The sequence below is a fragment of the Argentina anserina genome, chromosome 7, assembly GCF_933775445.1.
Source record: "Argentina anserina chromosome 7, drPotAnse1.1, whole genome shotgun sequence".
In the NCBI taxonomy this organism is placed as follows: domain Eukaryota; kingdom Viridiplantae; phylum Streptophyta; class Magnoliopsida; order Rosales; family Rosaceae; genus Argentina; species Argentina anserina.
Genome location: NC_065878.1, coordinates 18,111,046 through 18,124,850, shown reverse-complemented (window position 1 = coordinate 18,124,850; position 13,805 = coordinate 18,111,046). Strand labels below are relative to the sequence as shown.

Here is a 13,805-nt window from a genome sequence, read left to right as displayed (position 1 = left end):
CAACTACTGCAAGGTTAAGGTCGCCTACCTGACATGGGTAGGTAGCAATCCACGCTGAATATTGTGGGTGGCAAATACCATATAAGAAAGGATTCCCCACCCACAATGGGTGGGTAGCAAATACCATACAAGAATGTTGGAATGCTCACTCTAAAGCTGGAGACCGAGCCCCTGGGGTTATAGGGGCGGCACATCCTACTCACAATGGGTAGGTTTTTTTTTCTTTTTTATTCTTTTTCTTTCTTGTAAATTGAAGCTTCTGCAAACTTGGTGCCCGTATAAAATGCTTCTGTGCACTCACCAAAATGGTACAATTCCCATAAATAATTATTTCTATGATTCAATGTAATAACAGTTTCTATGTAGATACAAAGAACCCCATATGCTCAATTGTACGTAAAGAATCTTATAGAGACAATGGAAGGAGAGGGGGAGACCACTGCACCTGCCCACCGGAGTGAGCAAAATTCGATAAACTGGCACCATTGGCGACAATGCCTACCTCTGAGCTTCGACTATTGCTTGTTGAATCATAACTGAAACCCATCATGTGGAAACATCCTAAAGTGCCACAGCCAGACCGGTGACAAGAATATCAATAATAGTTTCCCTCACGAACTTCAGAATTCACTTCTTGATCTAGGAGTAGATGAGGCTGATGAGCCTGTGCGTGAGTTCTGGACTCGGAGTACTTGAGGGTCATACTTCTGGGAAGCGAGATAATTAAGGGCTGTGACTACATCCGCTATGACAGGTCGCATATTAGGCTGTTCTTGGACACACATTGCAGCAACCGCAAGAGCTTGATACATTCCCCTCATTGGATATTGTCCTTGGAGCAATGGATCAGCAATGTGTGAAAATTTCCTACGGTCTCTAAATAAGGGTCGGGCCTGCAAATTAGAATTCATCAGCAGAAGTCACAAGATTGTCAAAGATAAAAATCCTAATGTTGCTTTCACTCATAAATTGTATATCTGCTGGCATTGACTTAGGAAAACAATATTAAGTTTCTAGCTCAGTAGACAAATTTAACCACATGCAACTTGAAAAAGCTAGTTATGATTCGAAGTAGTAACTGAAAATGAGTGTAGGCAGAAAGAAGGATATGTGAAGAGTAGAAGGGCTGATTTGCTTACCCATGCAACCAAATTGTGTTCACCAGCTGCCCTTGAATTGTCGATTGCCTTTCTTCCGGTAATAATTTCCAAAAGAACAACCCCGAAGCTATAAACATCCGATTTCAATGTGAGCTGACCAGTCATTGCATACTCAGGGGCACAATATCCATATGTTCCCATCACCCTAGTAGATACATGAGTATTATCTCCTACAGGACCTAACTTTGCCAAGCCAAAATCAGATAACTTGGGATGGTAGCCTTCATCAAGCAGAATATTTGAGCACTTTAGATCGCGATAAATAACAGGAGGATTAGCTTTGTCGTGCAAATACTCCAAGCCCTTGGCAGCACCAGCAGCTATTTTCATTCTGGTATTCCAGTCGAGTTGTTTCTTATCTAGTGGTAGATCTGCCATATATCAGCATGTGAGATCAAACGGTTCTGAAGCAATATACACTCCCTAATGCACCGGCTCACCAGTTACTAAGCTAGCTTGCAAGGAATCTAGACCTAGGCAATGTGGCAAGGTGCTATTGCTGGAACAATTCCTCATTCTTTATACACTATAGCATGATATGTTTTCTACTGCAAGACCCACTACTACTATCCGTAAGTTAAATATAACCAAGTAAAAATTAAGAACAAGACCCTCAAGACTTTATAAATATGAAGTTTTGGAAAAAAAAAATATGCAGATTGACTGTTATAGCTATATATACCATATAAATGGTCTTCTAAGGATCCCAATGGCATGTACTCGTATACCAAAAGTCTCTGATCCCCATCAGCACAGTAGCCTATTAAGTTGACAAGATTCGGGTGGTGAAGTAAGCTTAGCATTAATACTTCGACAAGGAATTCCCTGTTCCCTTGAAGTCCATTAGAATCAAGTTTCTTGATAGCCACTTCCTACGTAAACAGAAGGATCAAGGTTCAGTTCATAAGCCTTGTGTGTAAAATTAGATAAATCAAACACAAAGAAACAGAAACAAAACAAGAAGATTTTTTTTCTACTTAAAAAGTAGGTCCATGATATCTGCAGTCACTAAGGCGACTTAGACATTCAAATATTCGAGACCATCAGCAGATTAGCTTGCCAGCTATACTTGTATATCTCATGTATTACAGGAGGTGATGTCTTTTCAGCAGACAATAAAAATTACAGGAGGTGATGTCTTTTCAGCAGACAATAAAAAATTTAGATTTTGGTCGACAAAACTTAATATGGTAGCAAAAGCATATACTTATATTTGTTTAAAGTGAGCCACAAAACTGTATTGATCTCTAATTTTCTAGAACTACCAACATAATAATGAGACAAGAAAAATTCTTAAGGTGAGGTTGTTAACACTTAAACCACCAATTGAACACAAGGAATGTCATAGAAACTGTAATTTCATTCAGATGAAACGATAGAACTTTGGAAGAACCTGATTAGTACTCTCCAGGTGCCCTCTATATACTTGACCAAAACCTCCTTCACCCACAAAACAATCTGCTCTAAAATTCTTTGATGCAGCTGCCAATTCGCGAAATGTAAACGTATGTGCTGCAATGTGATCAGAGCCACTACCCTTAGGCCCTTCCTTTAATGCTGACATTGCCTTCACTTGATCTAAATGAAAGAAATAAGTGAGAAAGGGTACCAATACAAATCAGTTAACTTAACAGAAACATCCAAAAAAAAAAACATCGATGAAATTACAAATACAAGGAATCCTACTGCAATCATTAAGATTATTAAAAGAGCACGAGGACAAGAGTTCAAGCATGAAATTTTCCAATGATTCAACAATAACAACTCATCTCTGTAGACAAACAGTACCCACAAATTGCTTCAAACTTGACAAGAACATCTATAGACCACAGTTAATGTCTGAACTATGAGGACCAATGCATGCCTTTCAAACTTGATGAAGAAGTATTAACTTGAAATCCATATAGTCATATGAGATTAATTTCTCCCTATTTTTTCAAATTAGAGTCGTCAGAAACGGTTTGCAAAATCGTTTGATATAATGAAATAATTGTATTCTACAAATGGGTCTCTTACAGTAGAAACTGTGAGAAATAAAGAACCAAACTTGATGATGAAAACCACTCACATTCCTCAAGAATCACAAGTAAGAATGCCAAACGCACAAGTAAAACAAATCTCCATCAACCCGTGATAAAACAGATAGGAACCAAATCACTGTATAAACCCAGAGAGTAGATTCAAGCAAATTACAAAGATGGCATTTGTTACACTAATGTAAGAATCTGGAGCAAATCAAGGCAATGCATTAAAACGGTCATAAAAGGTCAAGTCTTTTCAAACATATCAACAATCTGACCCTGTTTTGATTAAAAACTTTCGGCATTGTGGAAGGAGATACCTGAGAGTGATGAGATCTGATCTGCTGGCTTATAACTCTGCTTCTTCTTCTTCTTTGCATTTTTGCTAGATTTTCCAGAACACAAGAACCAACTCATGGCTTTTGGTTTCTGTCTCTTTAATCTCAATGTTACTTGGACAGACAGATACGCTTAGGTCTAGACAGAAGCAAATAATTAAACTGAGAGAGGAAGAGTCTCTTAAAATAATTTCCTTTTGGCCTGAAAATCAGGCAGAGACTCTTTTTATTTGCCTGAAACTGAGACAGAGTCTTAAGACTCTATTCATTTCCCTCTTCTATATAATCTTTGTTTTCATTATTGGACCCATTTTTGCCAAAGGGGTGTTCCTTGTGTGCTGCAGTGTTGTATCACACATAACGGAGTCTCCAAAATCCAAATGTCCAATATTTTCACTTTGATTCACTCAATTAGGTCACTTTTACTTTTTCATATGAATCTCTATCATCATACTCTACATAATTACACACCTGTATACTGAATCATTAAAACGTAAAAGGAGAAAATTATTTAAAAAAATTGATGATCTTTTTTCACTTGAATATATATAACTTTTGTACCTAACATCAAAATAATTAGAGTCTAAGCAATAGGTTAAAATGCACTAATGACAAAAGATAATAAGAAACATATTTTTTTATACTTATAACTCGTTAAATTTGAACGAGCTTAACAATCCAAGATAGTAGTCATTGGAAGAAGATTTTCTCTATGATTTCATTGGAAGAATATCTGAACTTTTCTGTATGTATGGCGTAGTGCACAATATATAAACGATTTAAAAGTGTTTTTGAACTTATATCAGCTAAACTTATTGATTGGAAAATGCAGTAGTTACGTTTAGACGGCTGAGAATGGTAATGACAGCTAATAATGAAATCATGGTCTCATGGACAATCAAAACCAATTATATGTTCTATGAAAAGGCATCCCGATTACCTTCTTCAATGAAAGATTTAGTCTTTCGTTTCATGGTCAAAATTAGGGACTAACTTTGACCTTTTAATTATTGGTAAAAAAAACAGACATTCTTCATCTTCATGTCACTGGAATTTGAATTTGTGGCCTCCCATCAAAACGGTATTACAAGTTTACAACCCCGCATCTCATGAGTCATGATGAAAAAGTAACCAGACTTGTGTGGCAAGACCAGTGTTAGAACATTTTAAAAACAAAATTCTCAATATTACGCCAGTATAGTTAATCAGATTTCTCAAATAGTCCAATACGCATTCTCAACATGTTATTAATCTCCCCGAGTGTAACGTTTTTTTCACTACTCGATCATCTGCATCGTACATTATCATTAATTATCAACAATACAACATTCCGTCATACAAAACCAATCCAATTTGTATCTTATAACATTCAGGGGAAACAATGACTCGCCACCACAACGTCCGCCGACACCGTGCCGTCCACGGCGTTTGAGAACCCCCCCCCCCCCCATCTCTCAACCTCAGACGAGAAAGAGGGGTAAAATGGTAACCAAGGGAGGGGTGAAAACTTGAAAAATGAAGAGGGAAGTGGGAAAGTGCGCGGTAAAAAAACCCATTTATATACGAGAAATCCCACAAACCACAAAAACCGTTGAAATCAAAACCCCCAAATTCACAGTCCTTAAACCCTAAACACTCCACTGTTCTTGCTTCAGCGAAGAAGACGATGGAGACCCGAAGCTTATTGGACGAAGCCTTGGGCCTTCAACGCCTCGCCGGCCGCGTTCTCCTCATCGAAGACTGCGTCGAGACCAGTGCCGCTTTCGTCCTCCACCACCTCCTCAAGCGCTCTCTCTCTCAGCCTCTTCACTCCTCCAACGTCGTCGTTTTCGTCGCCTTCGCCCAACCCTTTACTCACTACGATCGGATCCTCCGAAAACTCGTAAACCCACCAACTCTGTTAACTAAAGTTCGATTCTTTATTGCTGAATTTTACCTGTTCATATGTAAAAATGTGTTCTTTTATGTACGAATTTGAATTTGAATTGGGATTTTTTTTGGGTGCGTTTTGACTACAGGGCTGTAATTTAGCTGCGCAAAGGGACAGTAATAAATTCTTTTTCATTGATATGATTGGAGATTATTGGCCAGGTGAGAAATTCAGGTATAAAGGGGCTTCTTTTTTACATACCAATAAGCTTTTTGTTTAGTATTTTCATCGAAATCGATCAAATCATATTGTTGTAGTTAGTTAATCGATATGAAGCTGTTAATATTGGTGCTCAAAGTAGTAGTTGTTTTTGGAGCATGCAGGGGTTTTGTTGATTTCTATGATTGAGATTATTGATATTAAGTCGTGTGTAATTGATTTAGGTGGAAATGATGGGAATGGCGGAGATGGTGGGCTGGCTAAATTGTTTGGGAAAATTCTGGAGATTATAAGTGCCTTGTCTCAAGAAAGCGAGAACTGTGTTACTGTTATGATAGATGATGTCTCTCTGATGGAGGTGACTGCGTCTGGACGTACGAATCTTGTCTTAGATTTTCTGCATTACTGCCACACTTTAGTATCAGAATTTGTAAGGAAATCTATTTGCACTGTTCTCTGTTTTTTTTTTTTTCCAGTTGTAATACTCTCACTCGGTTCAGTTATATTGATTGCAATTAGTGCTCCTATTCTTGTCACAGGGATGTTCTTTAGTCATGCTCAATCATGAGGACATCTATGCAGGCATGGGGAGGCCTACACTGCTTTTACAGATGGAGTACCTAGCAGATATACTGATAAAGGCAGAACCTTTGGCCACTGGTTTGGCCTCAGATGTGCATGGACAGGTACTTTCTAGAACACATTTTTTCATTCACTATTTGGTTCACATAGTTGCTTCGCGATTCTTCAAGTAGCTTTTCTATTAAATAAAATTAAGATTCTTGTTTCTTTTATGTTACTAATCTTAAAGGTAGTTCACCAGATAAAAACAGGTATTTGTGAAACTACTAGATAAACTGTGTTGATCCTATTATAGGTCGCTTTGGATAGATCTTGGAAATGTTAAGACTGCTAGATAATCTGTGTTGATCCTATTATACTTCTCTATGGATAGATCTTGAAAATTTTGAGAGTACTTGACGAAAGTGGTAATGGTATTTTGGTTATGGTTGTAGTTGGGTGCAAGGCTTCACCCAAAGAGAGTGGTTGGAAAAACTCCTGTTTGTTTCCTTGACTGTGTAGTATGTTTTTTGTGCTTGCTCATATCATTTCTATATGGTTCCCTTCTTTTGGGATATTAATTACTGGTTTACTTCAGAAAAGAACTAAAGACAGCATAGAACAGAGGCTTAGCAGGCCAACTGTTAATCTAACTCAAGGATTAGGCTTTGGGTTTAATTTACAAGTGTTTGCCAATTAAGAATGATGGAAGAAGATTATAATCCCTAAAATCCTTGGAAGTTGAAGCTTAACTCTCTCCCACAGGTCTTCTTTCTCCACCTGACCATGGGATTCAAGCAGTCTTTTTTATCTTTCCATCTATACCACCCACACTACAGTAAGCACCCCACAGGATTTCAGTGTCTTAAATTCTGTCATTTCAGATTTCAGTGCTGTATCCTCTTGAGGAGTTGGCTTTGTTACAATCCTTTCTTCCATTGTATATCTCATCTCACGAAATCCTCCCTTGTTCTTATCGGTTGCAGTTGACAGTTGTGAACAAGAGCATTGATGATGGGGAGAGATCAAGAAACAAGCTGTGTAATTTGCATTTCAAGGTCAAAGAAAATAGTGTAGAGTATTTCTATCCTGGAAGCAGGACTTGATGAGGACCTTGAATACCTGAGGGATCTCAAATTGTGGATGCGTATACCTACCTACATGGGAGCTCTCAAAGTGTTTGATTAGGCAAGTTTGCCAAGCATCCCTTCTCACTTGGGAATGTAATGTTGACCTGTTATTCCAATTTTTCAGCTGATGTTATTGTAACCAATTCATTTTTAGACGGTTTCTAGTACACCTAACATACAACCTTACCCTCGAAATGAAAGTTATCCTGGTTAATTTTGAGCATCTACTTTGTTCTCTAATGTGTATGAATAAGCATGAAACACTGCGTAGTAAAAATGTCATTAGATGTTCTCTGTATCTCAATTTCTGGATGTGAGACCTCTACTTTTCAACGTCATATCATGGTTTAATTATTGTTGTTGGTATGGTATCCCTCGTTGAATCAATTATGGATTGCAAATCCGAATGAAACAAGGCCACCTTTGTATCCCTAACAGATTCGAGTACAGTCAGAATATAACGCATGGTACATAGCTTTGATATTAGGTATGCACTAGTTAGTGTGCCTTCTTTTGTTTGTTTGCGGAAGCTGGAATATAGGATTGAGGGTATGGTTGGGGAGCCACCGAACCATTTGTTATTGGCATGAAGGGAAAGCCACCAAGACCTATTTTCACAACGAAAGTGAACAACCTCGGTCGTCCTGTTTATAATTATTTTCAGTTTTCTTTATTCACTTTTCATACCTCTATAGCTTCATAGATGAATTGCTTTTGCAGTTTAGAGAGGTAATATGAATTCTTGCACTAACATATGCTACCTCTGTAATGTAAATATATGATATCGATCTTATGCAGATTTTGTTATTTGAATCGTTAAATTTGTGACTTCAATGACAAAGGATGTAGAAAATATAATTTGAAGAGTAACTTTTGTTGCTTGAAATTGTTAAGGATGCTACAGTTTTCACGAGTTGGTTTCGTGTCTCAGCATTGATTTTAGGCTTGATTTTATACGCATTTTCAATTTGATTGCATACTTTTAGGTGACAAAAACCTGTCATGTACATGAAAATGACTCATAGTTATCAAAGATCTCGTGGAGATATGTATAGGTCCAGTCCGTCCAGATCTTCTAATATCTCACATGCTTTATATATAACTTTTTTTCTCGATATAATGCTTTATATATAACTTGGTGAGCTCTATCTTGTATCACATATTATGAAAACAAAGAAAAGATCAGTGAAAAGCAAAAGATGAAACATTTACACAGAACAATATCTTGAATCACATATTATGAAAACAAAGAAAAGATCAGTGAAAAGAAAAGGACGAAACATTTACACAGAACAATATCTTGAATCACAAATTATGAAAACAAAGAAAAGATCAGTGAAAAGCAAAAGATGAAACATTTACACAGAACAAATGCTAATCAGGCGCAAAAGACGTGCTCAGAATAAAGAAATATACTGGTCTGTCTACCACCAAATCTGAAGACTGAAAAGATAGTTGTAGGAAGTGGAGTGATGTGATCACAGAAAAAAGGTCCATAAGACAGTTCAAAAATGCAAGCAGAGGCATGAGTGCATGACCATCCAACTCGAGTACATGTTATTGAAGGAGACTCGGAGCCACGATTCGACACCGATCGAGCGGCATAGCCCGGATATCGTGAAAGCTCACGCCTAACTTTACCATATTGAAACAGCATCTCTGGTGAGAAGCTAAAAAGATCATAAGGTAGCTCATAAGTTTTGGATTCGGTTCAAGATTTTGGTTTCCTACAGGTTACTTATGCTAGAGAGGTTGTAAGGCATTATTACTTCAGGTCATAGGTAAAAATAGAGTAGCACACAGATTGATTGAGTGATATCCTGGAAATATTGGAACAACTCATAAGGAAAACGTACCAACCGCGCCAGCAGATTATCAGAGTTTGATGAATTTTGATCAATGTCCTATCCTCAGTTACTCAACAGTAAAAAAAAAGTTTTGCGATTCACTCCTGGTAACCAATTAGCTCTTAGGCAAAATGGCACTGTGCTGAATCTTGCTGCCCATAAAAATAATTATTATTCAAACAAACAACCCGACTGACCATTACAATGCTTAACCCTCGCCAAACAGGACCCATGGCCACTTACACAACTCTGAAAGGAAATGTGCCTCTTTGTGCTCTTATTGCAAATTGAAGTATTTCCTTTCAAATTATAAATTACATGCACCAGCTTCCCTGACATGCAAAGAATGAATGATCTAGCTTTACCCAATGGAAACCAACTGGTCTAATGTATATTGGTACAGTATTTACAGATCATGCTGCGGCAGATTGTTTGTCGTCATGGTCTTCCAGATTTAAAGCTTGAAGCAGCTTTGGCCAGGATTCTGGAATTCCTCCTGGAAGATCAAACTCTAACAATTTTCCCCGACTGCGGTAGAACTCCTCCACGGGTTGACTCTGCAAGAACAGCATTATATGAGATACTTGAATCATTAAGTGAAACAAACTCCTAGATTTTGTTTTTATACACCACAGGTGAGATTATAGTGTTCTCATTTAAATGGACAAGACTAATGGCATAATCATGTCTTCACCGGCCAATATATAATTGGATACTCATAAAAGCTAGGAAGACAAGTCCCACTTTTGTACTCAATGTTGTCACATGTTCTAAAGAATCAATAATGACAGAAGGGCTTTATCATTTACATTGTCTATATACATACAAATCTCTGAGTGATCAATCCTAAGGAGGAGAAAGGCTGAGTGCCTTGATCAGTTATTCCTATAGACAGCAGTGTTTCAGTAATGTACTACACTCTAGGTAGGCTTCCTTGAAATGATATAAGAGAACTTTTAAAGATGCAGAAACAGTACCATTTCATTATAAATACGTAGTCGTGTCTTAACAACTTCTTCAGTGTCATCGGATCGTGAGATGAGCTTTGATGCACAATGTGGAGGCGGAAGAAGTGCAGCCATGTACATGGCAGGGTTTCCCTCCTCAGCTTTAATGTCAATGCTGGCAACATTGTAATTTCCTCCACACTCACTACAAACCCTTCTTCCAAGGCACTTTGCAAGCAAAGCCTCTTCCCGAAGCTTTAGGTTGACTACCAAGTCAATTTCTGTTACTCCCTCTAGATTTTCCTGCAAAGAAAGAAAACCTTAGAAGGCAAGTCATAAGTTATAACTGATTGAGAGGCACAGAGACAGGTAGGATAACTGAATTTAAGGAACGTCAGAATATAATTTCCACCACACAGAAAACAGTGAATGTCAACGGCCCATTGTAAAAGTAAAGGAAGTCACACTACATGACATGACAAGTCCCCCACAACATCAGGATTCTTGTGAAAATGCACAATGTTCATCTAATGATCATGACATAGGTTCCAAATCATGTGGACATCAAAGGAACTGAGGAATGGACTTATATCTGCTTATGAAGCAAGAGAGATCAAAATCAAAGTAAGATATAAAACAAAGTACAGCATGACTTCCATAAGCAAACATATTGCAATGGTAACACAGACCCATGTTTCAACAATTATAACACAATAAACCGAGCAATCACTCCTCAAACACCACAGGCTCATGCGTATATATCAACTCTACCACCGACTAATCTCAAATGCTCCACAGCTGCAATGACTTATCATGAAACTTTCTACATGCCAATTCAATCATGCCACATTTCCATCCAAGAACTTCCTCTAGCCTTTGTAGTAACATCAATCTCCCCGACAAGAACTCAAACACCTTTCACCCTCATAACAAATTTACAATGTCATGGAAGACAACGACGACACCACACCTCACTTTAAACTTAGTTTAAACACTAAAACCACATAGTTCCCACATAACAATGCTAAAAAAACAGCTGACAATGAACAAGTAAAGCAACAATCTTGAACAAGATTTCGTCTGAAACTCACCGCCTGTCGAATTGTGCGAGGGAATCCATCAAGAATAAAGCCGGTTAGACCCTTAGCGGAGCTGGCTTCTAGTCGCTTGGACAGCAAGTCAATTATAATCTCATCCGAAACCAACCGTCCTTGATTCACAACCTCCTCCAGCTGCAAATTCCATCACATCCAATCAAAACTAACATTCCGAATTGGGAAAGCTGAGAACCCTAAGCAAAACAACCTGATGAGCCAGCGGCCCCTTGGAGGAGAGCTCGTCGCGGACGAGATCGCCGGTGGCGATGTGAGGCACGCCAAGCAGAGTCGACAGTCTGGACGCGTAGGTGCCTTTGCCGACGCCGGGGCAGCCGAGGAAGACCCACTGGACATTTCTGTCCTTCACGTCGCGCTGTAATGGTAGCTGCGACGCCGCCGCCTTGGGGTCAGTTTCGGAATTTCTCCACCACGACGAAGAAGACCGGAAGCTCCGGACTGCCAAACGGTCTAATTCCGCCGCTGCTCTCAATCTCAGAACCGCCATGGGAGGAGGAGGAGGAGGAGGAGGAGGAGGCCTGGAGGAAGGAGGGAAGCAAAAGTCAATTATTTCAGAAGTGCTGCGAGAGAAAGCAGAAACCTGCGCCTTCTCTGTGAAAATAAGAAGGGGCGATTCCTGCTCTGTTTGTTTGTTTTTTTGGCTTTTCCTAAAAGCCAGGAGTGTTCTACTAGCTTTTTGAGCTTTTGGCTTTCAGACGTGGGTGAAAATCTAACGCTACGCTCTCCATGAGTCCACGTTATAACGTTTTCCCCTTTTTTCTTTCCTTTTCATTTTCAAACTTCCAGGAGCCACTCAACAATCAACACGTGTCCGGTCCCACACAAAACAAATTTGATCAGCTTCTCGTAGTAAATAAAAGAATTAACTGTTGTTGATACCATACCAATCGAAATCTATGCATGTAATACTATTTTTGTACCAGTAAGTGGATGTGAATGCCTTTTATTTCACATATCCTCTGAAGGATTTAGCCTTTATATATATTACATCTTCAGCACTGGCTTCATCATATCCTCTGAACTACTCTTTATTATAGTTCTTACAGATAATTATGTTCTACTCTCACTTTTCAGTATCTATTTTTCCTTGCTTTCAGATGAGTGGAGGAGAACTCGGAGTATCAGCTTTTCCTGAAGGTGAGAGCATTTTTACATGGATTGGCACAATCGAAGGTGGTAAAGGAACTTTGTATGAGGGTTTATCTTACAAACTCTCTTTGAGATTTCCAATGGATTATCCTTTCAAGCCACCACTAGTCAAGTTTGAGACAATGTGCTTCCATCCAAATGTTGATCAGTTTGGCAACATTTGCCTTGACATCCTGCAGGTATCCGTCTTTTTTTTTTTTTTTGGTAAACTGATTCCAGTCTTGTGCTACTAAACTCAGGAGGATGAAGTGTGAAAACTCTTACTCACTGTCTTTAATATGGTCAAGTGTTGGTTAACCATATGATGCTTGCATTGTCTCTAGTATTAAGGAGATCGATTCATGGTCTTAAGATAATTATAATGATAAAATGGAAAGTAGTGTGTGGAGGATAAATCTAAAATCTAAATGTTAGTAGAATGTATATGAAATTGATGTGTTGGGGACTTTACAAATGTCAATACCCTTTAGATTGGAACCATCCCATAGGGTCAGTGTCCTTATCCCAAGAACACTGTAAATTCCTATCCAATTTCAGAAGTTTGGTGGATGATATCGAATATTGCTTAGTTTCTTCCTTCTTTGTACATTCTCCAGCTGATGTTGATTTCGCTTTTAGTTCAATAGGACAAGTGGTCTTCTGCTTATGATTGCAGGACTGTTCTTCTGTCCATTCTAAGTCTACTGGGAGGTCAGCTTTGTCTTACTTTCATGAACTTTCTTGTAAACATCTACATTCTTGCCTGACTATTGGTTCTTGCATGCAGAGCCAAACCCAGAGAGCCCCCTCAACAGCTATGCTGCTGCTCTGTTGAGGAACAAGGAAGGTTAGTTTGCTTTTCCTATTTACCTTAGATATCAAATTAAATTTGAAGTGGAGTGTGTTTCAGCCCTTTATATTGGAGTTTTGAAGTTTGTTGATATTCTTAAAACCCAAACTGGCTTGAAATTCACAACTTTATAGCTTGTCTCTTCATCACTTGGTCCTAGTAAGCCTGCTTCTTGACTTTTATTTTATGATAATTCTTCAAATGGCCTAATGTTTCTAATGTAGATTACCAAAGCCTCTTACTCCACCTCTTCGCATTGAAGGTTGAGGGTCTTATACTCAATTATTTTGCACAGATTACAGAAAAATGGTCCACAAACAGTAATATGCTGGAGAATCTTTTTGAGAGCTGATGCTCTATGCTGGCATTATATCATTTGGGCACTCTTGCTTGGGCAGGGTAAATTTTACAATCATAGATGACTTTTGAGCATCGGAAGTTCTTTAAACCTGAAGACCCAATTAAGCCGAAAGGCGATTGGATTCTTACCCTTGGGCAACTCTGTTAATATTGGCCTCCTGTGATTTGTCATTGTGAAAATAAAGACAATAAGTTGTAAATTTGTTCAATGAATTTGATTACTGCTTCTCTGCTGTTGCTGGCTGATTTTTTCTTAAAC

The 13,805-nt window shown here is 38.5% G+C and overlaps 3 protein-coding genes and 1 pseudogene across 3 annotated transcripts; 2 read left to right on the top strand and 2 right to left on the bottom strand.

Annotated features, from left to right (window-relative positions):
- Positions 1-266: 266 nt before the first annotated feature.
- LOC126803376 (probable serine/threonine-protein kinase PBL7) lies at positions 267-3,754 on the bottom strand. Its single transcript, XM_050531181.1, has 5 exons — positions 3,502-3,754; positions 2,554-2,738; positions 1,843-2,032; positions 1,140-1,531; positions 267-893 (listed from the first exon to the last, which is right to left on the bottom strand). The coding sequence occupies exons 1-5, from the start codon at positions 3,596-3,598 to the stop codon at positions 621-623; spliced, it is 1,137 nt and encodes a 378-aa protein (XP_050387138.1). The 5' UTR covers positions 3,599-3,754; the 3' UTR covers positions 267-620.
- Positions 3,755-5,134: 1,380 nt separating this feature from the next.
- LOC126802826 (elongator complex protein 6) lies at positions 5,135-7,544 on the top strand. Its single transcript, XM_050530534.1, has 5 exons — positions 5,135-5,401; positions 5,538-5,610; positions 5,833-6,038; positions 6,148-6,294; positions 7,156-7,544. Exons 1-5 carry the CDS (start codon positions 5,186-5,188, stop codon positions 7,273-7,275), a joined length of 762 nt encoding a protein of 253 aa, XP_050386491.1. The 5' UTR covers positions 5,135-5,185; the 3' UTR covers positions 7,276-7,544.
- A 1,682-nt stretch (positions 7,545-9,226) lies between these two features.
- LOC126802522 (probable adenylate kinase 6, chloroplastic) lies at positions 9,227-11,757 on the bottom strand. The gene is made up of 4 exons (XM_050530158.1): positions 11,399-11,757; positions 11,185-11,325; positions 10,124-10,396; positions 9,227-9,703 (listed from the first exon to the last, which is right to left on the bottom strand). The coding sequence occupies exons 1-4, from the start codon at positions 11,693-11,695 to the stop codon at positions 9,560-9,562; spliced, it is 855 nt and encodes a 284-aa protein (XP_050386115.1). The 5' UTR covers positions 11,696-11,757; the 3' UTR covers positions 9,227-9,559.
- LOC126803703 (uncharacterized) lies at positions 11,694-13,531 on the top strand (annotated as a pseudogene).
- The last annotated feature ends 274 nt before the right edge of the window (positions 13,532-13,805 follow it).

What these genes read in the sequence shown, in the direction of transcription:
- LOC126803376 (XM_050531181.1), bottom strand. Translation starts at nt 3,598, where the DNA reads ATGAGTTGGTTCTTGTGTTCTGGAAAATCTAGCAAAAATGCAAAGAAG. An exon ending in ACCTGGAGAGTACTAATCAG is followed by an intron (nt 2,033 to 2,553) that starts GTTCTTCCAAAG and finishes CTGTTTACGTAG; the next exon opens with GAAGTGGCTATCAAGAAACT. An exon ending in AACACAATTTGGTTGCATGG is followed by an intron (nt 894 to 1,139) that starts GTAAGCAAATCA and finishes TCTAATTTGCAG; the next exon opens with GCCCGACCCTTATTTAGAGA.
- LOC126802826 (XM_050530534.1), top strand. Translation starts at nt 5,186, where the DNA reads ATGGAGACCCGAAGCTTATTGGACGAAGCCTTGGGCCTTCAACGCCTC. An exon ending in ACACTTTAGTATCAGAATTT is followed by an intron (nt 6,039 to 6,147) that starts GTAAGGAAATCT and finishes TTCTTGTCACAG; the next exon opens with GGATGTTCTTTAGTCATGCT. An exon ending in CCTCAGATGTGCATGGACAG is followed by an intron (nt 6,295 to 7,155) that starts GTACTTTCTAGA and finishes TATCGGTTGCAG; the next exon opens with TTGACAGTTGTGAACAAGAG.
- LOC126802522 (XM_050530158.1), bottom strand. Translation starts at nt 11,695, where the DNA reads ATGGCGGTTCTGAGATTGAGAGCAGCGGCGGAATTAGACCGTTTGGCA. An exon ending in AGGGGCCGCTGGCTCATCAG is followed by an intron (nt 11,326 to 11,398) that starts GTTGTTTTGCTT and finishes TGGAATTTGCAG; the next exon opens with CTGGAGGAGGTTGTGAATCA. An exon ending in CTCGCACAATTCGACAGGCG is followed by an intron (nt 10,397 to 11,184) that starts GTGAGTTTCAGA and finishes CTTTCTTTGCAG; the next exon opens with GAAAATCTAGAGGGAGTAAC.